Source organism: Macrotis lagotis, chromosome 2 (genome assembly GCF_037893015.1).
Source record: "Macrotis lagotis isolate mMagLag1 chromosome 2, bilby.v1.9.chrom.fasta, whole genome shotgun sequence".
Lineage (NCBI taxonomy): Eukaryota > Metazoa > Chordata > Mammalia > Peramelemorphia > Peramelidae > Macrotis > Macrotis lagotis.
In genome coordinates, this window is record NC_133659.1 from 132,094,854 (window position 1) to 132,121,504 (window position 26,651).

Genomic DNA, 26,651 nt, shown 5'->3' on the forward strand with positions numbered 1-26,651 from the left:
ATCAGAATCCCAATGTCCTTGAGTATTGTTTTCTTTTATATTAGGGTAATCATTGCGTGGATTCATCTTTCACTCTCAAGGAAGGAAAGAAAAAGAAAAGCCAGGAAGAGCTTGCCCAATATCCCCAATCAAATTCTGTAGCCAAGTACAAGTCTGAGACATTGTTTGGCAATTGAAATTAGAGACCCAGTGATTTATCACTCAAGAGCAGCCAGTACTCATCTTTCAGGTGAAAGTGTCTTCACAGGAATATTCTAAGTGTTGTTTTTGTTCGTTGTTTATTTTCTGAACTATTCACTTCACTTAGAATCATACACACTCCAGTTTGTATCACAATGCACAGCCTCACCTGAGCCTCATTGCTTCCTGAATTAAGGGATAAATAAAATGAAGGATCCCTCAGTTCTTATCTGACCCTCAAAAAAAATCTGACAATCTATTGTTTTGACTTTCTTTTTTTTGACCCAGCTAGTATCCTTGAAGAAGAAATAGAGTCACTATGACTATGACCTTCAGCTCTGTACAACCCAGTTAGTCAGCCAATCACCTGGACCCACAGTCATATGTAGCACCCAATATTGCTGAAGGGTTACTCTGCAGCCAGACCTGAACATCTTAGTCCATCTTGGGTTTATCCTGTCATCTCCAATCAACAAACCCAAATGAAATCCAGGCCAAAACTGAAAAAAGCCTTATAGGAACCATTACCCGGGCTCTGTCTTCAAAGGCAACACCAGAGAGCAGCAACTAGTTATCAGTCATCTGAATGCAAGTTTTGTCTCCCGGGAAGGTTTATTCTAGAAGGCAATCAACCTTTTGTTTGTCCTGGGCTCCTTTGAAATTCTAATAAAGCCTAGGACCTCTTTTCACAATAAAGTTTTAAAATAAAAGATGAGTAGGATTACAAAGGGAACCAATTATATTGAAATATATTATCAAACCACCTTTTTGTTTGTTTTGGAGGGTAATTAGAGTGAAGTGACTTGTTCAGTCACATAGTTAATAAGTATTTGAGTTTGTATTTGAACTCTAGTCTTCTTGACTCCAGGGCTGGTGCTCTGTCCCACCCCCACCCCCACCTAGCTTCCTCTGAAATATTTTTTTAAGGATCATATACCCTTCATTAAGAACCCCTGCGGGGTGGCTAGGTGGCACAGTGGATAGAGCATTGGCCTTGGAGTCAGGAGTACCTGAGTTCAAATCTGACCTCAGACACTTAATAATTACTTAGCCGTGTGGCCTTGGGCAAGCTGTTTAACCCCATAGCCTTGCAAAAACTAAAAAGAACCCCCTGCCCTAGAGTCTTAAACAATCTGCTTCATATCAATTAACAATAACTTACATTTAGAAAGCACTTTACAGTTTGCAACTCCACAACTACAACACTGTGAGGTAGGAAATATAAGTATTGTTATTCTCATTTTACAAATTAGGAAACTGAGGTTCAGGCCTCAAACTCATATCTTTCCTAATTCCAAAATTCATACTCTCTTCATTGCACCTCTCTTAAGGTCACAAGACCTTAAAGGTCTTTCAATCCCCACCCTCATTTTACAGATAAGGAGATTGAGGCCAAGAAAGGTTTAAAAAGTTGTCAATGGTCATATTGGTATTGAATGGTAAAGCATAGTTTTGAACATGACTTGACCAAAGTCAACACCCCTTCCTCTCTACCAACCTAAATTTAGAGTTACAGATTATGTCAACTAGCCCCCTTTCTAAGGCCCAAGCATGTTGCTTGATGTTTTTACCATCACAAAAATACTAAGTACAGCCAAAATTATAACCCAGCTGCTCAAAATCAAAATCTTGAGCCCTCTTTCCAGTACACTGTCCCCAGTATCATTCTGTTACAGCTTTTTATCAAAAAAAAAAAAAGATAATACAGCCACACTCCCTGAATTCAAGTAGAAATGAGTTTTAAAAATATCTATGTCCCCCAGGCTACCATTGCAGAAAAGTTAAGAGGACAAAAAAAAATTGTACTTACTTACAAAATGACCTCCTTGTAGAAAAAAGCCATAGTTTTGCAAAGTTTTAGTTTTTGTTTTTGTTTTTTTAAAATAAGAACACCTCTCTTCCTTTCCTCCGCCCCAGCTACAGTTGACTCTACAAAGTCTGGCATAAATGCAGAGAGAGATGAGAACCAGGAGAGGGAGGACTGGAGGTTCCCATCTCTGAAAGCTGGATGTCTGGCCCAGCACTGGGAATCCTTTGGCAGGGTGACACAAGTCAAGTTTCCACCTCCCATGCCTATGATAAAAAGAGGCTGGTCCCCAGGATGAGTAACCTGACACCTCTTGCCAGCAGCTGAATACAGTGAATTGTTTTTAAAAACTTCGTCCTGAGCCCTGGTAACAAACTGAGGCCTCTCTTGCAACTGAGAAACCCCTTTGGAAAATAAATTCTTTAAGTCTAGCCTGCCAGTCCTCTCAGAGGACCTCAGAGGAGGTCTTCTGAATAACTAGTAAATGACAACTTGGGCACCTCTATAAAGATAATTCTGTGATGAAGGTATCATGTGTAAAGGTATCATGACTGGAGCAATTCTTTTATGGAAGAAATAGAATGTTCCAAAGAAAGGCATTCCCATGCTATTCTACTATAACAAATGATGAGCAGGATGGTCTCAGAAAAACCAAGGAAAGACTTCTATGAGATGATGCAGAGTGAACTGCATTTTACAAAGGTACAAAGTAACAGCAATATTGTAGCATGATCAGCTCTGAAGACTTAACTTTTCTCAGAAATGTAGTTCCAAAGACAACTCTAAAGGACTTATGATAAATAATTCTTTAAAATTCCAAAGAAAGAGCTCATGGTGCTTGAATACAGACTGAAACACACTTTTTTACTTTTTTTTTTTGAGGTTTCTTTTTTTGGTGGGGGGGGTCCTATGTTTTCTTTCATAACATGACTATTATGGAAATGTTTTGCATGACTAGACATTTATAACCTATATCAAATTGCTTGCTTTCTCAATGGGGAGAAGGTGGGAGGAAGGGAGAAAATTTGGAACCCAAAGCTTTAAAACAAATGTTAAAATTTTTTTTATACATTTAACTGAAGGAAAATAAAATTCTAAGTTCAAAGCAAAAAAGAAAGGAAAAGAAAAGCATTCTCAGGCCAGCATACACTTAAATAGTATTTAACTAAAAAGATGTTTGTCTGAATGTCTCAAAGCTTAAGAGTCATTTGGAAATCACCAGAAAAATGAAGGGGGGATGCCTGTTCAACAACCACAGCTGGAGAAGAGGAAAAAGGGTGTGTTCTTCCAGTTCTGGGTAATTTTTTTTTTGTTTAATCAAAGCTACTTTTGAATCTATGGGTCCCCACTAGATTGAAATGTTCAAGGATGACTCTATGACTTTTGTCTAGTTTGGAGTAGGTTTTTTTCATCAAATTTAAATTTACTCATTCCTCCTATCATTTCTTTTTTAGGGTAGACACGTGGGTACTCATACTCACAAGAGAAATAAGCAAATCAACACAATACTAAGTTCCATTTTTCCACTGAATACACATACTTAGTGATCAAGAGATAAGCAAGATTTTTAGAGCAGTTTTCCTTAAAAACAGTTCCTTACAGAATCTACAAACCCAGGTTTTCCAGTAAGAAAGTGACAAGTAGATCCTACCATTGACCAAAGAGGGGAGGACAGTCTTAAAATATATATTTTTTTCGTCATTTGTGTTACAGGTCAATTTTTCTAATTCATGAAAATAGTTTCACCTTCATGATCTCCTACACAAGTGTTCAAGATACAAAGGTGAAGAAGTTGGTGTGGGTAGGAGGGAGTCCCTATTATCATTTTTGAACATTCCCAAGAACAAGAAGAGAAAGAAGGAATTTGAGTAAGAAAGTATTTAATGAAAAGGAAAACGGGAAGAAAAGGAAGGGGAAGAAAGTCAAGAAGGAGATTTAAAAGATAAGAGAAAAAAGTGAAAGAAGGGTTCTGGTCAGCCTACACACATTCAGAAGTGGGGAAGGAGAATGCAATAATCCTAATTTTCCAAATTAGTTAAAAGAACAAAGTGTTTCCTGCTCACAGCACTGAGGCTTCTTCAAAACAACAGCAGCAAAATTTAAGTCATGGTAGAAACCTCACAAATTCTAAAGGCCTCAATGCTTGTTCCTATTAAGAATATTAATGTTGCAACTATGGAAATTATCATCATTAAAATGCACCTACAATTATAAAAGGTTTAGAAAAGGTGTGTCTCTCAATAATAGTTTCCTGAACCATCATAATAGTCTCCTAACTGGTCTCCCTGCCTCACACCTTTTTCCAACTCCAATCCATCCTCCACAGAGCTGACAGTGATGCTCCTAAAGCACAGATCTGGCCACAAGACTGCCCTGAACAGTCGACTCCTCTGACTCCCCATTGCTTTTAGAATCAAATATAAACTTTTCTGGCATTTGAAGCTCTTCACAACCCAGCTCCAACCTATACTCACAAACGTATTATTTCCCCTTCATGAATTCTATCACCCAGTCAAAATAGCTCTTATTGCTTCACAGATAGAATAGTCCTCTTCTTATTTCCAGGTCTTTTTATGATGTTTGCCCTCCATGTCCCTCCCTCCATCCCTCCTTTTTTCCTTCCCTCTTGCCTTCATTTCCCTCCCCTCCTTGTCATTGCCTCTGTCTTCCCTGTCTGTCTGTCTCTCTATCTTTCTCTTTCACATACACACACACACACACACACACACACACACACACACACACACGAAATGAAAATAAATAAAGCAAGAAAGGTTTTTCCCAAATAGAAACAGGCACGGACAACAGAAAATCATTGTTTGTTGAACAAAATAACCTATTTTCATTTCAAGAATTCTCTCATTTCCACCAGAAGTGGGGAGAAGAGAGGCAAAGAATTCTGCTGATAAGTAGCCCATAAACTGCTCTGTTTCCAGTCTATAGAAATGGAAAGAAGAATGATATGCTGAGAACTAAACATGCATGATGTTGGAAAACCACTCATTGAACCAGGATTACAGGGATTAATTTTAGGATTTTTAGATTCTAAGGCTGCAGGTCTCCTCAAGAGATGGGGTTAAGTATCCTTTAGAGCAGGGGTTCTTAACCTGGGATCCCAGGATGAATTTTAGGGGATCCATGAAATTAAATGTAAAAAAAATCATCTTAATTTCACCCTAACTTTTAATTGGTCATTTTCTTCAATTATCTTAAAAAATTATTCTGAGAAGGGGTCTGACCAAAGGAGTCCAGGACTCAAAAAAAAATGTATATTATCTCATTGCTCCTCAAAAGGACCTTGGGAATTTTTAAAAGTATTTTTTTTTAGTTTGTTAAAATCGGTTTTTTAACTATTAATTTTATTTTTTAGAAAAGGAAACTGAGGTTAAAGAAAGTTAAATAATTTTCCCAGAATCTCTAAATAATGAGAGTCATTTTCCTCAGATCTATTTCCTGACTTCCCTAGCTTCCTTCAGGACTTAGTTCAAATCTCACCTTCTTCAAAAAATCTTTCCCTGTCTATTCCAATGCTATCTCATCTGAAATGACTAATTTATTATCTATCTATCCTATACACATTTATTTATTTCCATGTTGTCTTCCCCATTAGGAGACATGCTGTTTGAAGATGGGGTCATGTTTTTGCTTTTCTTTGTATACCCACTCCCCTAATGCTTAGTACAAAAACTGGTTCATAGTAAAACTTAATAACTGTTTGCTGAGCCTGTGTCTAAGTTAGAATGAGAACTTGGATGGATCTCCTTGATTTTAAATAAGACTAGCACTCCATTCACTACAACACAATACTCCATCCACAGCCAACTGCCTTCTGGTTCCCTTACTTCACTTTCTTTGAGTTAGGATAAGAGAGTGAAGCCCAAGACCTAGTTGGCACAGGTTAAGTAACTGATATCCATAGTTCACCTAGACCTACTGTCCAGGACCCTGGAGTTCAAGTCTACATGATAGTCAAATATAAACCTCACAAATTGGTAGAATGAGAGGCCCTTCTGTAAGTATGGTAAGATGGCATAGAAAATAGTGAATGTCTCTATGAAATTGCTGCTAGGTACCATGGTGACCTAGCATGATTCATAATTCATGCAGCTCTGACCTTCCCAAAATGCCCAGTTTATGTAATGATATTTTTTTTTCTTTTGTTAAGAACACATGGCAGCTAGAGCTTCTATCCTGATCTTACTTTGGCTCTCCCTATTAAAGTCTCACTTGTCATTTCTTAAGTTTCAGGCCAACGTACTGTTGGATTCCCCATTTTCCATTAACAACAGATTAAGTTGTTTGTCTCTTTGTCATTTACAAGCCTTTTTGGTTTCCAGCTAATAGACTCCAGCTGCTCTAGGAACAAATTAAGGATCCTATACTGTACTGATTCAGACATCCCTCCACTAAGATCTTGCCTCTTTGAGTTTAAATAGTTGAGGCATATTTTTTAACATTTACTTTTCAAATCTGTAACTTATTCAAAGAAAGGCATTACACATTTGAGCATGGCAAGGAATTAGACAAGCCCCAGTCCTGATAGGGCTGCAGATGAATGTCAGAATAGAAAATCCTGCTCCATTATAGATTTTAAGATTCAGTCATCAACTGAAACTGGAAAAATGTCAGCAAAATTAGAGGAAAAAAATACTTGCTAGTTGTTGACTGCCTGGGGGAGCAGGCCCCACCAATACACAGCATACCAGAAGAGATTGTAAATTTAGCTTTCTGGATGGCCAGCCACCAGGAAAGCAAATCCCCATTCGTCCTGCGGCAGGTTGAACATTCCCTGTAGTATGTGAAAAATATGAAGAGCTTGTAACAGAAAATGTATTACAGCTTCTGCTTGGAAACCAGCACAATAAGTGTATTCATCCTGATGAAAGTGGTTCAGGGGAGGAAAGGGGTGTTTCAGAGAGAGGTAGAGACAGGAGAAGCCATGGGAACAGATAGGAAGATGAGAATTCTGCAACAGGTGCCCATAAAACTAACAGCTTTCAGGTCCTTCCCTGAGACTTTTTTAAAAGAACGTTGGAAGTTGCTGGCAAAGCTGGCTGTCCTTTAACGTAGGCTCTTGGCCAAGGATAGGGTGTTTTCAGTGTTTCACTAATACCTATTTACAAGTGTATCTTCCAACAGCAAGTCCTAATCTTAGTCACCAGGTCAGCGGAAATAATTTTACTCCATTTATTGGAGATGCTGTATCATTTTATTTTCCCTTTCTGTCCTAAATCTCATCTCAAAAGTAAAATGCTAGATTAGCATGATAATCAAGGGTTTTACCAGGAAAGCTTCCTCTTTAGCTGAAAAATAATACGCCTTGGTTTGGTGAAGTTGGGGGTGGGTTTTTTTTGGCTTTTTTTTTCTTAGGGAAGAAAACAAAATAAAATCTTATGTGTGAATTCCAGACTGCACCATCTCCTGACATCTGTATCTCTTTACTTTCCTGGCTGGGCTCATCATGAGATTTAACAGTTCACTGAGGACCAGAGTGAAAAAAAAAAGATTCCAGGAAGGGAGGGAGCATTGACCAATGGTAGGGGAGTAGGCATGGGAGAAGTGTTTTTTGTTAAGTCTGTTAGATCCCCATCAAATTGTGATCAGTCAAATTCAAATAAAGCCCAGAGGGAACTTTATATTTTCTAACACAGAATTCTAATTGGGGCTATTAAGAGACATGCCCAGACACTGCCAAATTGTTTTTTTGACTAGGTCCTACTAATCATTATGATTCTGTCCAAAAATGTGAATGAGGAGGAGCAAAGGGAGGAAGGGGTAGAGACAGAAACAGAAAGATAAAGAGACACACAGAGAGAGACAGAAACAGAAACAGAGAACGAGCTGGTTGAATATTTATCGGAACTGGAAAGCAGTATCCAATTCTACCACTTCACATTTATGAGCCGTGATCCTAGCAAGATAGGAAAGACCTGGGGTCAAACTGTCTCAGATATCTGCTAGAAAAACAAGCCATTTGACCATTCTGTGCATCTGTTTACTCACCTGTAAAATGAGAAATTTGGACAAAAGAGTTCTAAGATCCCTTCTAGCTCTAAGACTTAGAAGATTCTGTGAATTTCCAGATCTAATGCTTTTTCTACTACACCATAAAGAAGTGGTTTTATGGGACATATTGACTCAGATCACCAGACTCATTTCTTGAATTTAAGAGATAATTTATCCTACTTGGTCTGGAAAAGAGCCAGCAGGCTTCCCAAAGTATCCACCCTATGGTAATTAATCCCCAAGAAATGAATTACTCACACTCTGTGGCAACCTAAGGACATGTGTGCCTCCCATTATGCAATAAATCCAATTCCTTGAAAGATTTCTAGAAGCAGAATGTTGATACAAGATGAATCAGATTTTAAGTTTGAGGGCAGAATAACTGAATTTGGGGACCAGAAGGATAATAACTAGGCATATAACCCAAGGCACTTAAACTTTCTCTTTTTTTTAAAAAATAGACTCAATTTCCACATTTGAAAAAATTGAAATAGTACCTGTCTCACAGCACTGTAATTGAGGTCAAATAAAACAGGTCTATATAGAAATGCCAACTATTTAAAGAAATCCTGCAATTATAAAATTTCCTCCAATTCCTTTTATTATACAACCAGATTTAAGTTATCACTGTTTAAAGTGAAGTTTTCTGTATATTGAATTTCCTTAAAGCAAGGCTTCTGGGCAGCTATGTGGCACAAAGTGCCAGCCCTGGAGTCAGGAAGACCTGAATTCAAATCCAGTCTTGAATATTTGATAGCTGTGTGAGCCTGGTCAATTCACTTAATCCTGTTTCCCTTAGTTTCCTCATCTGTAAGAGAATGTGAAGGAGGAAATAGCAAACTATTCTAGTATCTTTATCAAGAAAACCACAAAATGGAGTCACAAAGACTAATCAATAACAAAAAAAAGATTTCCTAACCGCACAGCAAGACATAGAAGTAGATCTCAAAATTTTACCAGGAAGCTCCATCTAAAAGTCATCTGTTATTCCCACATGCCCTTCTCAGCAGTGTCTGGGGATTTCTGACAAGAAAGGAAATTTAACTACAAAAACTTCATTTTCTTACATGATCAGATACTTTGGTTCCCTGGGGGAATCAAAAGACCCAGGTAAAAGCAGATGTCAATATTTTTATAATAATTTATCTTTTTTAATTTTTTAATTTTATTTTTATTAGAACTCATTTTAAAAATAATTTTAGTTTATTAGAATTCATCTTTCTATAATGACTTAGGGTTTAAGAAGCATTTTCTTGAAATAGACTGCAAGTTGTTCCTCTTCAGGAAAGTATGGGAATAGGTGAGTCAAAAAAAGGTATCCCTACCATGACATGGGCAACCTCTCTACACAGCCTTCCTCTGGCTATACATTCCCTAGGTGGATAAATCAACAGCACCATTGAGGGATCCCACTCCTTTCTGTGTGTGCTCTGAACTTTAAAGTCCAGAAATAATATCTGAGAAAGTATCGAAACTTCGCTCAGATTATGGATAAGCAGTATGGTAAGAACTGATTTTTTTCTTAGTTGAGGATCATAGGTTTAAAGCCAGAAGGGAACTCAAAGGTCATCTAGTCCAATAAACTCAGTGGTGTGCTGTTAAATATTTAACAATCAGTTCTCTGGGTGGGGGGGATGTACCAGAGACCCAATTTTAAGTTTTGTCTGAATTATTAACATTTCTCACCACTTTCTTAAGTCAGGGCAATTACTAAAACAATAAACCAAAACATTATTTGTAGTATTTGTTGATTTCCAAGGAATAAATGTTCATACTGAAAATTCAACAATTGACTCTTGTAAGCCAGATGAGCTGACTCTATCATACAAGTCTCTCTTTCCTTTTCCTCCCCTGAGTTTAACTTCATCTATAGATATACAAACATGCATACATGTGTATATATATATATATAATTATATATATATATATACTTAAATATGCATTCATATACATACATATAATACAAATGTATGTAATTCCCAACATCAAATTTTGAATATCTAATAGGTAATTGGTGATCCATGAATATAAAAACTCAGGAGAGAGATTAGGTTTGGAGATTAGATGATGGATATATAGACAAACAGAAAGTACATGTACATTTATATATAATGTGCATGTGTGTTTTCATGTGTGAATATCTAGTTCTACCTATATACTCTCTCTATATATAAGTATGCACATATACATTTATATGGATATATGTGTACATCTCCAGGTCTAAGTTTTTCAGTACAACTATGAATAGTCTTTTCCCTGAGCTTTTGTCCCACATTACCACTTATCTATTGGGTTATTCCAAACATTGTCTAGAAATATTTCCAACTCTCCATGTACAAAACAGAAGTCACTATCTTTCTTCCCTTCGACCCCTCTTCTTCTTCTTTTTTTTTTTACATTTTTGCAAGACAATGGGGTTAAGTGGCTTGCCCAAGGCCACACAGGTAGGTAATTATTAAATGTCTGAGGTCGGATTTGAGCCCAAGTACTCCTGACTCCAAGGCCGGTGCTCTATCCACTGCACCACCTAGCCGCCCCTCAACCCCTCTTCTAAAGATTTCATCATCATTATTCCCATTTCCCAGATTCCTAATATTCTTCACCTCTCATTCTACCTCCCCCCACATATTCAACCAATAGCCAAATCCTGTTGTTGCTATCTTTCCCCATATCTCTCACATCTGACCTCTTCTCCCCATTGATGCCTCTATTACTTTATTTCAGAAACTCATCATTTTTCATCTGGATTATCTGACTTCCTCATTGTACTTCTCTGCCTCAAGTATTTCCTCATTCCAATCCATCCCCCATATACCTTTTATTTCAAGGATTCCAAGCAGTCAATAGAAAAAAAGTATTCCATTAAAAAGCATTACTTGACATGGAAAAACAAGAAAATGGGTTTGAATATGTATTCTAGAATATAGTATTCTAGTATAGATGAGTGAAGTCAGGTATGTCACAGTATCACAGAATTTCTATGTTGGCAAAGACCTCAAGAGACATTGAATTCAACCACTACAGGAAAAAAAATCTCTTCTACAATATATCCCAGTAACTATCCCACCTTTACCTAAAGACATCCAATGATAGGAAATTTACACCAACTGAAGTAGCCCATTCCATATGTGGACAGTTCCAAAGTTTTGGGTTTTTTCCCCTAACACAAAGTCTAACGTTGTCTTTGCAACTTTCACCCTTTGCAGCTAGTTCTACTGTCTGAGGCCAAGCAGAATGAATTTAATCCCCTCTTCTGTATCCCAGTTCTTCAGATTCTTGAAGAGAATTCTCTTTCAAATGATCCTTCCTAATCTGACATGATTTACAAGTCCTTCACCATCTTGGTTGCCTTCTCTTTTACTTCTCTACCTAAGATATAAGCACAGAAATAAAGCCACTATTCCAGGTATGCTCAGACTAGAACAGGTCTGAGCACTGGGTAGTCTTTTTATTTGCCATATTGCATCACTGATACCTTTGAGATCCCAAACCACCAAAACTCTTGTATCTTTTTCAGAAAAAACTACTATCCAATCATTTCCCCTTTTTGTATCCAAGGAGCTGACTTTTTTAAACAAAGGTAAGATTTTATATATCTCCCTCTTAGATTTGAGCTCATTAAAATTTATACCAGTGTTTTTGCTTGTTGTAAGTTTTTAAATTCCTGTCTCATCCACTGTGTCAATATTTCTGAGCCTCATGTCATCAACATATTTGAAACACATGCCTTATACATCTTTACCTAAACTGCTAATAAAAATGATAAACAACAACAGGGCTAGGCACAAATTCAGGAATTCCCACTCTAATTATGACATCCTTCCAAGCTGAAAATCAACCATTAATGACAATTCTTTTCATTAAGCTATTCCATCTCCACCCAGCTCTACTATTGTCTAGCCTAAATCTCTCCATCTTATACATAGAAAACTTAGAGACTTTGCCAAATACTTTTGTAAAAATATAGGTAAATTCACAGTGTCACAGAAAGTTACAAAAGGATAATCTAAATAGAGAAGATTCCTCATTTTTAAAAATCAAAAGAGAATGGGAAATGTACTTTAAAACAGGTAAGGTTGAGGAGAGAATTCTTAACAAAAGGCAGTTCATCAGAAAAGAGAAAATAATTCTGATAACATAAAATTAAAAGCTCTTCCATAAACAAAATTAATTCAACTAGAGTAAGAAGAAAAACTCTCTTAAGGAGAAAAATCTACTTAACTTTTAAAGAGATCTGAATACTACACACACATACAAATATATATAAGACCAAGAGACATCCCCCAGCAAAGATGTGAAGATAAGATTTTCTTTTTTTTAGGTAAGTTTTTTTTGCAAGGCAATTGGGGGTTAAGTGGCTTGCCCAAGGCCACACAGCTAGGTAATTATTGTCTGAGACCAGATTTGAACCCCAGGTACTCCTGACTCCAAGGCCAGTGCTTTATCCACTGTGCCACCTAGCCACCCAAAGATATGGTTTTCAAAAGAATTACAAGCTATCGATAATCATATGAAATTTTTTTCAAAATCACTAATAAGAGAAATTCATCTCATACTCTTCAACTTGATAAAATCATAAAAAGTAGAAATATTTCATAATATTTCATTTTGAAGGGGGTTGGGGGGAAGGGTACTGTTGATACTGTTGAACAAATTTAACCATTCAAGAGGACATTCTGGAAAAATGCTCATTGACTAGCTAATTGATTGCAATGTGTCTGATAGTATCTTTGATATTCCACCTTTGCAATGAAGGAGAAGGAATGGATGTGCTTATTTCTTTTTAAGAGCCAGTCTTAATTATTAAAATTATATTGTTTAAACTTCTCTTGGTTTTTTTTTTTAGATAAATTTGTTGAATTATCGGGTCTTTATTTTTTCTACCTTGGTCCATTTCCCCACCACTGGAAAAAAAATCAAAAAAAAAAAAAAGAAAAGAATATAGAAATTTTCTATCACATAACAGCTTAGCAAAATATATTCCTATATTGATCACATCCAAAAATTTATTTCTCATTCTGCATATTCACCCATCATGTCTCTGTTATGAGGCTGACAAGGTTCTTCAACAATTTTCTGGAATCATGATTAAACATTTCATTGATAAGAATTCTTAAGTCAGAATTACTTTTACTATACTGATGTTGTAGTATAAATTGTTTTCCTAGTTCTGCTCACTTCACTCTGGATCAGTTCATCAGGTCTCTTTTTCTTCATTTTTTAATAGTATAACAGTATCCCATTAAACTCGTATCAATCTTTCAGATTTCTTCCTTGTTTATTTATGAATATGACTTTTCATATTCATTAAGATCTTATCTTTGTATAAAGTGTGAGATGTTGGCCTAACCTAATACACATATATATAAGTATATATGAACATATATGTAGCTATATAGACAAACATAGATACAGGTACAAATATAGATATATAGGCATAGATACATATATATTTAAATAGAGAAACATGTACACATAGACATGGATTTAGATATAGATTCAGATTAAGATATATACATAAATATAAATACAGATATATAGACATTGATACTGATACAGATACATATGTTGACAGATATATAGATATATAGACATAGACATGCATGTAGATATAGATTCAGATAGAAATAGAAATAGAGAAAAGTCCAGATATAAATATAGATTCAGATAGTGTAGACATAAACATAACAGAGACAAATATGGAGACATAGACATAGACATATACAGATATATAGACACATAGATATGCATATAGATGTAGATTCAGGCAGATATAGCTATAGACATATAAAGACATGATAGAGATATATAGACATAAACAAGGATATAGATATAACCCCATCAATATAAATATAGAGGGAATTGATACAAATAAATAAGACCCTGTAGAAGCCTTTTCCTCAGCAGCTAAGGTCTTTGGGTTTATTCAACACAAAGCTACAAGATTAGTGTGCTTCTCTCTGCTATTCACCTAACCTTTCCATTTTTTACCCAGTATCCCAAGAATCAAATACTTTCATTTTATTTCCTTTTTTTATTGCTGTAATCATTAAGCAACATTATTGGCTTTGCTTATCTAAATAGATAGATAGATGGATAGATAGATAGATATTTTATACATACATACATACATACACACACACACACACATACACACACATATATACTTTATGTGGGGTTCTCTCCCATTCTACTCCTTAACAGTAGGGAGTTTTGTTTCTGGTTTTCATTTCTAGCACTTCACCATGCTTGGTTCCCTAGTAATACTTAGTAAGTGCTTGTAGATTGATTACAAGAAAATGCACTTTATTGATAGGCTTTGCAACAGAGATTACACTCCTGGAAGTGTATCATCTCAAGCTGGTAAAATACAAAAAGAAAGGAGCTACATATACCAGAATAGGCAGAATACTTTTTGTAGTAGCATTAAAAAAAAAAAAAAGTAAAGTAGGATGTCCATCAGCTTGGGTATTGTTGAATCAATGATGGAAAACTAATAATGGAATATTATTGTACCATAAGAAATGATGACTATCAGGAATTTAGAGGCAAATGGGAAGAGTTGAAGGAAATGATTCTGGATAAAGTAAGCAGAAGAATAATAACTTGGATAAATAAAATTACATACATGAAAAAGCACACTAACTCAAATGATCAGTCTAACCTGGTCCTGACTAACAAGAGATAAAAGTGACCTTCTTTCCTTTCAACAGAGGTGTAAAGAAGTACTAGCTATGACCCTGGGCAAGTCGTTTAACAGCTGTCTGCCTCAGTTTATTCATCTGTAAGATGAGATTAATAAGAGCACCTTCTTCCTGGGGTTGCTGTGAGGATCAAATGAGATAATCATTGTGAAGCACCTACCCAGTAACTGGCACATATTAAGTACTATATAAATGTTAGCTCTTATCATCATTATTTTTATTACAGGTATAGAAGGCTGTATGTAAGTTGGTTTTTGATTAATTTTTGTTGTTACAAGGAAGAGTCCATTTCAGGGGCAGGGTTTGGCATGCAGAGTATATTCAGAAATGACTGTGATATATAAAAAAAGTCTTCAATAAGGTTTTTTAAAAATAATAAAATAAAATGTAGGTAAACAATTTTAAAATATTACTGGGGCCCCCACTTAGTAAAATTGTTTATAAAAAGGAATTATTAATCTAGCATAACCTGTTCTTTTTTTTCAGATGTGCACCAACTGCCCCTTTGACAGTAAATTAAGTTCTATAACTTTACCAAGAATCAAAGACAAGTTCATTGGTCTATTCCTTGCATACTCCATTCTCTTCCCTTTTGGAAAAAAAAAACAGGCAACATTTATCAGTTTCTGGTCAGAGTACTGCTATTCTCTATAGTTCCCCTCACCTGTGAATTGGGAGAAGGATTATTTCAGCCCTCCCTACCACCTGCCTCTTAAGGCTGGGGAGGGACAGTGAAAGAAATTGTTCTGAAAACCTTAAAAACTTTAGAAATGGCCCATCCATACTTGCCCATACTTGGCAATAGTAGGAAGAAAACCGAGTTAAAAGAAAGAACTAAAAGACCTGTCTTGGGACTCTTGGCTTCTTGGCTTTCCTCAAAAACCATACCATACAGGCAGCTAGGTGGCATAGTGGATAGAGCACTAGCCTAGAAGTCAGGATGGGCCTAAGTTCAAATTCATCATCAGATACTTAATATTTACTTAGCTGTTACTTATCCCCCTTTGCCTTATTAAAAAAAAATACCATAGATTTATAAAGTTCTCTGATATGTTTGAAGAGTCTCTTTACATTTGGTGGGGGGAGAGGCAGGGTAGTCAGTATTCCTTCTTTTTTTATGCTTCATAGAGAGAGTAATTCATTTTATGAGGGCATAATTTAAATGAAATCATTTTCTTCATTCAACAAATATTTCTAAAGCACCTCCTGTGGGAACCATACAGGGCTTGAGGCTATAAAAAGACAAAGGGGGATAATTTCCAGAATTTATTTATCAGTACTGTTTGGTTTTGGAGCTTGTTTGTATTTTTGAGGAAAAGAAGAAATAAAATATACATTCTGTTAATTGTCTTGTATTCTATTTCTTTTTTTTTTTTTTAGGTTTTTTTTTTTTTTTTGCAAGGCAGTGGGGTTAAGTGGCTTGCCCAAGGCCACACAGCTAGGTAATTATTAAGTGTCTGAGACCGGATTTGAATCCAGGTACTCCTGACTCCAAGGCCGGTGCTTTATCCACTACGCCACCTAGCCACCCCGTATTCTATTTCTTGCATAAAATTCAGGGGGGAAAAATTTCTTTAACGTGGAAAACACCAAAGACTGATTGCCTAGTAATACTAAAAAGTCTCTGTAGTGCCTTTCAAGTGAGGAGACAAAATCATTTAACAGCCAGACTTTAATCTCACCTACTCCCTAGTAAGTCTCTGCCTATCCTGGCAAGATGAGGAAACTGAAGGAAGTCCAGTAATCACAATTGATGAGTATTTATTAAGTGCATATTATGTTCCAAAACAGTAGAACTACAAATACAAAGAATGACGATATATGATGTGCTATGTGATCCAGGTTTTTGTCCTCATGTGTTGCAGTAATTATGACAGTTGACATTTATAAACTGGCTTAAAGGTTGACAAAGCATTTTACGTAGTTTATTTCATTTCAGTCTTACAGTAAACCTGGAGATAGGTACAGCAGGTACTCATTTTAAAGAGATTTATAGGGGTTAAGTGACTTGTTCCTAGGACATGCAATGTCAGAGATAGGTTTTGAATTCAGGTCACTATAAAACCCAAGACTTTCACAATGCAAAGCAGTATAGCTATTAGAAAAAATCAATCAGTCCAATTGCAGTTTGAAGACAAGTCTATTGGTAACCCCCAACCATAAAGCAGCATGATTGGGACAAGAGACTTTTCTAATTCAGATATCCAGATAGCCTAACATAACAATATGCAAATGAACAGTGTTGATCAGATGGGTGGAAAATCATGGCCACAAGGGTTACAGTTTGAGGTTTCAGTCTCAATTATCCTCCAGCCACATATTGCAGACAAAGCCTCAAGGTTAGTTTTTTATTTAGGTCACCTCACTTGACAGCTTGACATATCCCTGAACATAAGTGACCCTATCTTAAGAAAACCTATAACACAAAAATCTGCACAGAATGAGACAGCATCACAAAAAATGGTTCTTCACTGTGTGTGTGTGTGTGTGAGGGGGAATAAAAGCAAACTTATAAAATTAGTATTCACTTTTCAAAAATTATATTTCAATTACAATTTTTTTAATGAGAAGGTGTTCTAGTGGTTAGAGAGCTAGCCTCCATGTCAGGATATCCTAGGTTCAAGTCTGCCTCAAATGCACACTAGCCGTTAGACCCTGAACAAATCCCTAGACTTGTTCTCTAGACAATTCTCTAAACCCATAAGTTAAAGAGAAGGTACCATCTTGCATTAGAAGAGAACTTTCTCCTTCATCTGGGAATTCTCAATGAAATCACTGTTCCAATCCCTATCCTTTTTTTTAATGTACTGCATAAAGCAAAGCATGCCTTGAAATTCAGAATGAAAAAACCGAAAACACAAAACTTACAAGTCCTAAGTCCCATCTTCCATTCAAACTTCAATATTCCCAAGAAACAGAATCTCCTCTTATCTAGACATGTATTCCATGTCTGTAATACCCTCCTCACCTCTACCTTCTAGAATCCCTAGCTCCCAGCACACCTCTTTTGTTGACTCCCCTCATCTATTATATTACTTTCACTCTTGAAAGTAATCGATATATGTTTGATATTCATTTACTTCTCCCTAGTAGAATGTAAACTTCTTGAGGGCAGGGAGAGTTTCCTTTTTGTCTATGTATTCCCCCAGCACTAACAGATTTGGCATATAGTAGGCACTTAGCAGATGTAGGTTGAAAACTTTAAAGTTTTAAAAATTTACTGAGTTATTCTGAATCAACAGTTGCTAGTCTATAACAATACACTTCTGTTTCTCAAAGTGTCAAAGCCCATCTCACTAAATATTTAACAAATTATTGTAGGTGACCAGGTTGAAATCTGTCAAAATACAGTATGGTAAAGCAATGGTATTGATAGGCCTATGAATATAAACACTCCAAACAACTAGACAGAACTAATCTTAACTAAAATTTGACAAGTATGCACTATCAAAAGTCATAATTATCTATCTATTCCAAACTAAATAGCTACAAATATGCACCTAAAAGATATTTCTCAAGAAGATTTAATAAACTCTAAATGCTACAGAGATCTTAAAGGTTATTTAAACCAACCCTCTCCTGGATAGATGAAGGTCTTCTATAAGGTTCAGGATTTATGTAGACCAAAAGGAGGAGCCTGGGGAATACCTCTCCCTGCCACACTAAAAGAAACCAAAACAAAACAGGAAAACATGTATTTGTGGTAGAGTCATTAAAGCTTTTACTAAATAGATAGAAACTAAAATTTCCTTCCTTCTACCCCCTTAGCCATTCAATTAACATTCAAAGAAGAAGAAAAAGAAAAGAAGAAAGAAGCTAGCATTTATATGGCACCTTAAATGCACCAAACATTTTACAAATACCATCTCATTTGATTCTCACAAAAAGCCTGGGAGTTAGTTTCTATTATTATTTCCATTTTACAATTGAGAAAACTGAGTCAAACAGATCACATAACCCAAGATCACATAGCCAGTAAGTGTATGAGATCAGATTTGAACTCAGGTTTTTCCTAAAGCCACTCCCAGTTCTGTCTCAGTCACAACCTTTTTGAGAAGAATGCTTGACAATTTATCCAAAAGTCATTTCTGAAGATGGATATCACTCCTTTAAAATATAAAGTGCTATGAGTTCTCTCTCATCACATTCAACTTAGGTAAATGTTTAGCATGGAAACAATGTAAATATAACAGACTGCCTTCTGTGGACTGGGGGAGGAAAGTGAGATTAGGGGGAAAATTGTAAAATTCAAAATAAATAAATAAATTTTTTAAAAACTTAAATTTCATTAAAAATATAAATAAATTTTAAAATGTAAAGTTCTACAATATTTTGAAGTCATATTTTAATGCTAATTCTATACCATATGCTATAAGTCTCAGAAGGACCCAGTCCCATTTTTCTTTTCAACTCATAAGCTCCTCAAATTTAATATGTCAAAAACCTGGGAGTATTATCTTCATGGTTAACCTGCTCCTCTGTTCAGCTTCACTATTCCTGTCTGTAGCACTACTATCTCTTCATTCTCCCAGATTTGTAACGTCAAGATTATCTGTGGGTTCTTCTTACCCTGTAAGAATATCCTCTCAGTTAATGAGACCTGTTGATTCATCCCCCCCAAATCTTTCACATTTATTCTCTCTTCTCTATTCCTATTGCAAGTACCCTAAAATAGACACTCATTACCTCTCACTTCAACTCTGGCAATGGTCTCTTAAAACAGATCTTCCCAACTCCATTCAACCAATATTGGTCTAAGAACCATACTTCTGCTCAGAATTCTTCAATAGTTCCTAATTTTGCCAAGTAAAAATGACGCTCATATGATTTTCTGTCAAGGATATCCACACTATGGTGCCTTACATATCACTTTTTATTCCCTTAATAAATTCTATGCTCTTGTCAAAATGGACTCCTTTCTGATTCCTTACCAATACTTCCTTCCCCAACCCCACAGCCCCACAGACATGCCCTTCTCTCCTGTATCTATCTCCATAGCATTGATCTTGCTATTTCCTGTGTCTGGTCCATCCTCCCTGCCCTTCTGAATTCCCCTATTTAATCCCTCCTATTCATCCTTTGAAGCTCAACTCAAATGACACCACCATGATGCCTTGCCTAATCTCCCTGATTGTTAAGGATTGTACTCTTCAGATCCCTCATAAGACTTTTCTTTGTAATGCTTTCACACACTTATTGTATAACATTACATAGTGGTTATTGACAGAATGAGCTTCTTGAGAGAAAGAAATTTTTCATTTTTCTATCTGTAGCCCCAATAGTTAACATGGTACCTGGCACTGGGTGACTAGTTGATTTGAATTTATGTTTGATTCTGTACTTCACTCATGGATGGCTTCATAAAAGCAGGGACTGTGTGTCTTATCTAAACTTTGTATCTCTCTCAATATATAGCAAAGAGTTCTGAGTATAGTACATACTTGATCATATTTGTTGAATTAAATTAAGGAAAGTTTCCAATTACAAATATAGCCTTAAGTTAATCTCTAACTTTCAAAATAGGTTTGAACACAGCTCTCCAACAAACATCTTTGAAGAAGGAGTTCTGAATGAGGTTTTTAACTTCAATGTCCAAGCTTTTCCTTTCCAGCATCACCTATGAAAGGAATGTTACTGCCTCTTTTTGTGGGGGGAGGGAAGGTTTGATCCTGAAGAGTGGGGAAGGAAGTTGTAATATAAAAATGACAGTAGTACAATCCAGAGACACATTTAGAATAAAGGCACAAGGAAAATTTAAGAATTCTCATTAGCCATGATATAGGAACTTCCATCAAAAAATGCAGTCAATCCAGCTGTTTTAGTAGAAAAAAAAAACACCAATATCCAAGATGGACATGGAACTAAATGATAAGATCTTTTAGTATTATGTAGACAACAGTTTCAAAATAATAACCTGTAGTCAATGGAAAAAAACCTTAGCTTATTGTATAAGAACACAATGCTCTGATGTCCCTAGAATGTCATAATTTCCAACTAGTTATCTCTCCCCCCCAAGAAAAAAATACATCTTTCTCACATGACTCGATGAATGTGGAGCTGGGAGAGGGGGAAAGCTTTTTCTCTTTCATTCCTGTGGGTGTCTAAACACTACAGGGACAAACATCTCAAAACTTGTTTGGAGGTGGAGATCTAGATTGTGTAAGAATCGCAGACTTCTAGATGGACCTGATTCCTACTATTGGTCCAAGTAGCTGATTTGAGCAAGCCACTTAAGAACTCTTGGGATCCTCAGTTTTCTACTCTCTTTATAATATTTTTAAAAAATATTTGAACCTATAGCATTCAAGAATCTCTTCACCCTGACTCCTGATGATGTCTCTTTCAAAATACTGGTCCTATTAATTACAGTGACCAGTCTCGGTCCCAGAGAAAAGAGGAGAATTCTATATAACCCTTATGGCAGAGATATTGTACATATCATCAGATAAGGATGGTTAGGCAGTTAGATGGCATGGTAGACCTAAAGTTAGGAAAACATGACCCTTTAAAAAAAAATCTCTTTGTGCCTCAGTTTCCTTATCTGTAAATGAAGATGATAAGCAAACCTGCTTCTGAAATTGTTATAAAGATCAAATGAGATAATATGTATAAAGTGTTTTTCAAATTTTTTATATAAACTTAAAAAGACTATTAATTGCTTTGTTAAAAGGGGGGGATATTAACTTGAAGAATAACACTTGATGTTTAAAAAAACATAAATAAAAATATGTCATCAGAGTATACAAAGTGCATTCAAAACCCCAGTCTGTTGAAGGTGCTAAATCCATCCTCATAGAGACAGAGGATAGGGGACTATAAATTTGAGCACTGTAAGGCAGCCAAATGGATTCTATGTGCTTCAGGGTTAGACAATAAACCTTGAGAAAGAGGAGGCCAGTCTCCTACTTATTAAGTCTCTAATTGCCTGGTGGAAGATGCAGAAATCTAGACCACACCTTTGGTGAGAAGCATTTTCCATGGCTCTTCACCTCCTCCCATTCAGGTGTAGCAACCTTCCTGCAATGCTGGCAATATTATCCCCAGCTGCAGGTGCGACTTGCTCAGAGCCCTTTCCTTTTCACAAAATGCCAGTCTGATTCAGGGTGAAATTTTGCATATATATTTGCCTCCACACTGGAAACAGAAAAACGAATTATATGAGGACAAATACTGCGAAATGCCTGAGTCTGTGATTTTTCTCAGGTGGAGGGGGAGTGGGAGGTGAAGGATATGCCATAGTAATTCATTCAGAATGTTGCAATGAGGTGGAAGAGAGAGAGATAAAAGCTCCCAGAGCCTCAGTAAAATGTGCTAGTTAAATTGAATAATGCTGGGCTTTCAAGGATGAAAGTCTAACAGTTCTGCAATACCTGAGCAGAAAGCACTGAAAGATTCTAACTATTCTAACCCCTTCCTAAACTATCAGATCCAGCCATAAACCACTGCACACTTTTTGGAAGAGCCAAGAGAAAGTCCAGACACTCTCTGAAGTACTAACTTGCACTCTTACGTGTTCTGCAAGACGTTTTGCTATTACTAAGAGTAAAAACAGGGTAGGGATGATATTAACCATGCCATAAAACTAAAACGTATGTCCAGTGACACCATCTGTATAAGATGTCTTGGAAATGAATCAAAAGACACAAACATGAAAAATTATCTTAAAAGTAATACCAGTGGACTGAAAGCCATATCCATTCCTGGACAGCAGCCTCTCTGTATCTTACTTCAGGGCAAAGAAGTTTAATACAGACTCTCTAGTTAATGAAAAAAAAATGAATCTTAATGCAAAAATGAGCCTCCTGCTTCAAGTAGAACATGATTTTCACTTGCCTTTGTAGCTCAAACTGCTCCATAGCCTCCTGCCCTGATGATAGGAAGGGGTGCTTCATTCAAACTTACTAAGATGGGTTCATTTACCAAAAGGAAAGCTTAAGAGTAGCTATATAACCAATATGAAAAACTTTTTACAGGCCCTGACTCAGTATCAGGGCCATTTGCTTCAACAGAAGCATCAGCAGAAGCCAAGCTAAGAGAATCAAATTCTTCTAAGTTTCTTTCCCACCTAAATGAATCACAAATTCAGATATTCTGCCTAATTAGGCAAAATTTACCTCCAACTCACTCTGACTCTTTCCTTGAAGATAAATTAGCTTGTCTGCAGTGACAGTTCATGAATAGGATACTTTCCTAGGAAATATGCCATCATGTATACCTAGTTCAAACATATATATGAGTGTGTGCATATACACACATTCATCTATAATGTATATTTAATGTACATGTATTCATTGTGAATACATACAAAATGAATGTATAACATATCCAATATAATTTGAATGTGATGCATATTTTGAATTATGTATATAAGACACAATGCAAATATATTTATGTAAAAACAATGTCTATCGATGCAAACGTGTGTATAAATACATAGCCATGTTCATGCAAGTATACATATATCATGTATATTATATGTACAATATACATTATATACCTATTTACATACAAATACCAGTAGCAGTTAAATCATTCTCTTTTAGCCATAATAGAGTATATTAGACCCAGAAGATTCTCTCTCTGGGATACCCCCCCAAAAAAACAAAACTAGTAATGACTTCTATGAAAACAGACCTAAAACTTCATAAATTTGATAAACAGGAAAGGAAAATGGGGTTTAAGGTCAACCCTAAAAAGTTTGGGCTCAAGACATTCAGTTGGTGGAAAATCATTCCCATGAAAACTTACCACTCTTGGTTTCTGCTGATCCAGCGTATGAAGGAAAGCTGAGTTGGGGTCCAAAGAGCGCTCTGGATCACTGGAAATGTCCTCCTCGGAATCATCATAGGATGAGGAGAAACCAGTGGAAGAGGCAGAAGAGGAAGACAGCTTTCTCAAAGGCATGATTCCCTGAGAGCTTCCCTGAGCTTCCTCCAAGCCCCCATCCTCCAGGGCACCCATATCTGTGATGATGACTGCAGGGATGTTGCTGGGACAGCAGACGTCCCTCAGGGAAGGCTTCCTCTCTGATCCAGGGATCAGCTCTTCACCCTGACGGTTCTCTGACTGTTCCTGTGGCTGCTTCCTCTCTGAAGTCCCATCTGATTGTACCACTTTAGCAGGGTCTGCACGGGTTCTGCCAGCCTCCTCCATGGGGCCAGGACAAGTCACCAAGCTTTTGAGCTGCACACCCAAACTGTTCTTGGGAGAACCCTGAGACCCTTTCTCCTTTTCTACTGGATCTCTGCAAGGCAAAGCATCTTGCATGCAGCCACGAAGAATTCCTGACTGGGGCTCCACCTCCACCTCCACCTTCCCCAGATGCACAGCCGTGCCTGAAATTCCAAGTGACTTAGTCCCTGCCTTCTCCCCTTGCTCAGAGTCTGGCCTCTGCACTAAAACTACCAGGGACCCCTTCTTCTGGGGTCCCACCGGGGTTGTCGGGCTGTGCTCTCTGGCTGCCCGGGTGCAACCCTTAGCCTCAGAGCTTTGCATATCCAAAGACAGGTGGTCCAGCAGGACGGGTCCCTGCACAGGTCCAGAAAGAGTGTCTTTCTCCGCCTTCTCCAGAGCCTTCGTGCCCCCCACCCTGCCCTTCTCTTGAGCCGCAGGTGTCCCACTGCCCCAGGCTACCCCTTCTCTGTGCACTTGGTTCTCCCGAGCACTCAGGCCAAATGAGGCAAACCCTCTCCCCATCCAGGCAGAGGTCTCCTGGGAGGGAACCCCATAGGGGGTCTCCCTGCCCGGCGAGCCCCTCCTTTCTGCTTCTTTAGCCCCAGCTGAGCCGGCTTCTCTAGAGAGGGTCTTCTTAGTGGTGAATGGCCCACAGGCTCGCCCCGCAGGAGACCCCTTCTCCATCCCCACCCCAGATGGGGAATCCTGTGCCCCACGTGCCAGGCTCCAGGTCCCGGGTTCCGCCGGCCCGAGGGCGAGCCCCCCGCCCTCAGGCTGGCGGGGAGCGGCGGAGCCGCCCTCCTCGCCCCCCGCGTGGGCCGGGGGCTCCACGCATTGCTCTCCCCAGGATCTCGCCCTCCTCTCCTCGATCCGGGCGGCCTCCGGGGGGGCCCCGCCGGGGGGCTGGCTGCTGCTGCGGGCCCTGCCCAGCCGGGGGCTCCGCGCCGCCTGCCTGGCACAGCTCTGCGCCTGGATGTGCGCCTCGAACATGCCCACCTTCCGGTTCACCTGCACGTTCTGCAGCTCGCGCTCCAGCATCCTCAGCCTCTTCTGGGCCCCCTCCGGGCCGCCCGCGCAGGGGCTGCCCGGGGCCGGCTGCCCGACCCTCCCCGGACGGGGCGCCCGGCCCGGGCTGCCCGCGCCGTCCAGCCCGCGCCCGGCCCGGCCGGCCGGAGCAGGGAGGAAGGAGGCGCCCCGGGCCGGGCCGGGCGCGGGTCTCCCCGGCGGCGGGGCCGCCCCTCCGCTCGCCCCCTTCTTGCTGCTGCTCCTCATCACCAGGCTGTTCAGCGCGTAGCAACACACGGCCATAGTACTGGGTCCGGCCGCGCTCCCCGGCCCGGCCGCCGCTCCGGCCCCGCCGTCCCCTCCTCCTCCTTCCCCTCCGGGCTCAGCCCCGGAGGCCCGGCGGCCGCTGTCCTCCGCGGAGCCGGGGCACCATCGCCTCGGCAACAGGATGGGGGCAGGGCGGCGGGCTCGGCCCCGGCCCAAAGCTCCATAAACAGCCCGATCCGCTGTGGAGGCAGAGGGAGAGAAGTCAGGACCCGAGAGGAGCGGGCCGAGGGGAGGTCTGCCGCGGCGGGCAGAGCCCAGGGAAGGTCGGGGCAGCTCCGCCTGTGCAGCCAGGGGAGGTGGAGGGGGCAGCATGCGGGCCTACAGAGATCCCGCGGCTGGCCTCCTGAGCCAAGGGGATGCTGCCCACCGTTACCTTAACAAAAAGCAGGGACTGGGCACTCCCAGATCTCTGGGGACCTCTGAGGTCTCTTCCAACCACAAATTCTAATCCCACTCCAGATCTTCTAGGCTCGTGCATTATATGTCATCCAGGCTTTGCCGCCCAGGTGCTGGGTGCCCTCCCTGCTGGGTCCACTATCCGGATCCTGGTCATTCTATAGAGTCTGACCCGTATGTTCTCGTGAGGACAGGGAGCATCTGCCATCACATTCGACCTCAGCACCACCATGCTGTGCTAAGTCCCCAGACTTTCCCTACTTTTGCCTTTCAGATCTCCCCCCCCCCCCAACTCCACCCAGGCATCCTGGAAAAATGGATTGAACCTCTACTCCCTATGTCTCTCTTTGTGCTCCGGACTTCTAAATAAATAAGGGCCCGGTGTGAGTCTGAAGTTAATTTGATTTTCCAATGAATCTGTCTCAGAGGGTTCCCTCAGCTGTCTCCTCATGTCTACAATGTCACGGCACTTTGAACCAGGGCCTGTTGTCACATAACCCCTACCACATAACACCCCCAACTGGTCTAAAAGAATTGTCTCTCCTCCATCAGCACTGGGGTCCGCGCGCGCGCACACACACACACACACACACACACACACACACTTTTCACGTAGTTTCTACATATACCTCTTTGTATTGACCTTGCTTCTTTTGAAGCAATTGTGTGTGCTAGACTGCCCGGCCCGGGACTATCGGCTTCACTGTTGATGCCTCCCACTCCCGTGGAGGGGTGTGCACGTGTGTGCATTAGTACGTGTGGATATCCTTCCCGGTGCACCCAGGAGGAGGGGGAGGAGGAGGAGGAGATGCAGGAGGAGGGAGGAAGAGAAGGAAGGAGAGCGGGGAGAGGGAGAGGGAGGAGGAGGAGGAGAGGAGGAGGAGGAGGAGGAGGAGGTTGTGTCTGTGGTGTCCCAGGGCGCGGGTGTCCCACTTTAATGAAACTCCCCATTCACCGATGCAATAACGCCAAGGCGGAGTCTGGGCTTTGACAGTCCGTGGTACCTTCCTCCCAGTTGCAACAGGGGGGCTTTGCGAAATTTCCCAAGCCCC

General features: G+C 39.2%; 1 protein-coding gene across 1 annotated transcript in view; it reads right to left on the reverse strand.

The window, feature by feature from the left end:
* The window catches only part of ITPKB (inositol-trisphosphate 3-kinase B), a 111,934-nt gene extending 86,941 nt beyond the window's left edge, over positions 1–24,993 (reverse strand). The window contains exon 1 of the mRNA XM_074222828.1: positions 23,446–24,993. Coding sequence (XP_074078929.1) covers positions 23,446–24,909 — 1,464 coding nt within the window. The 5' untranslated portion in view covers positions 24,910–24,993. The remainder of the gene's footprint in view (positions 1–23,445) is intronic.
* Positions 24,994–26,651: the final 1,658 nt, after the last annotated feature.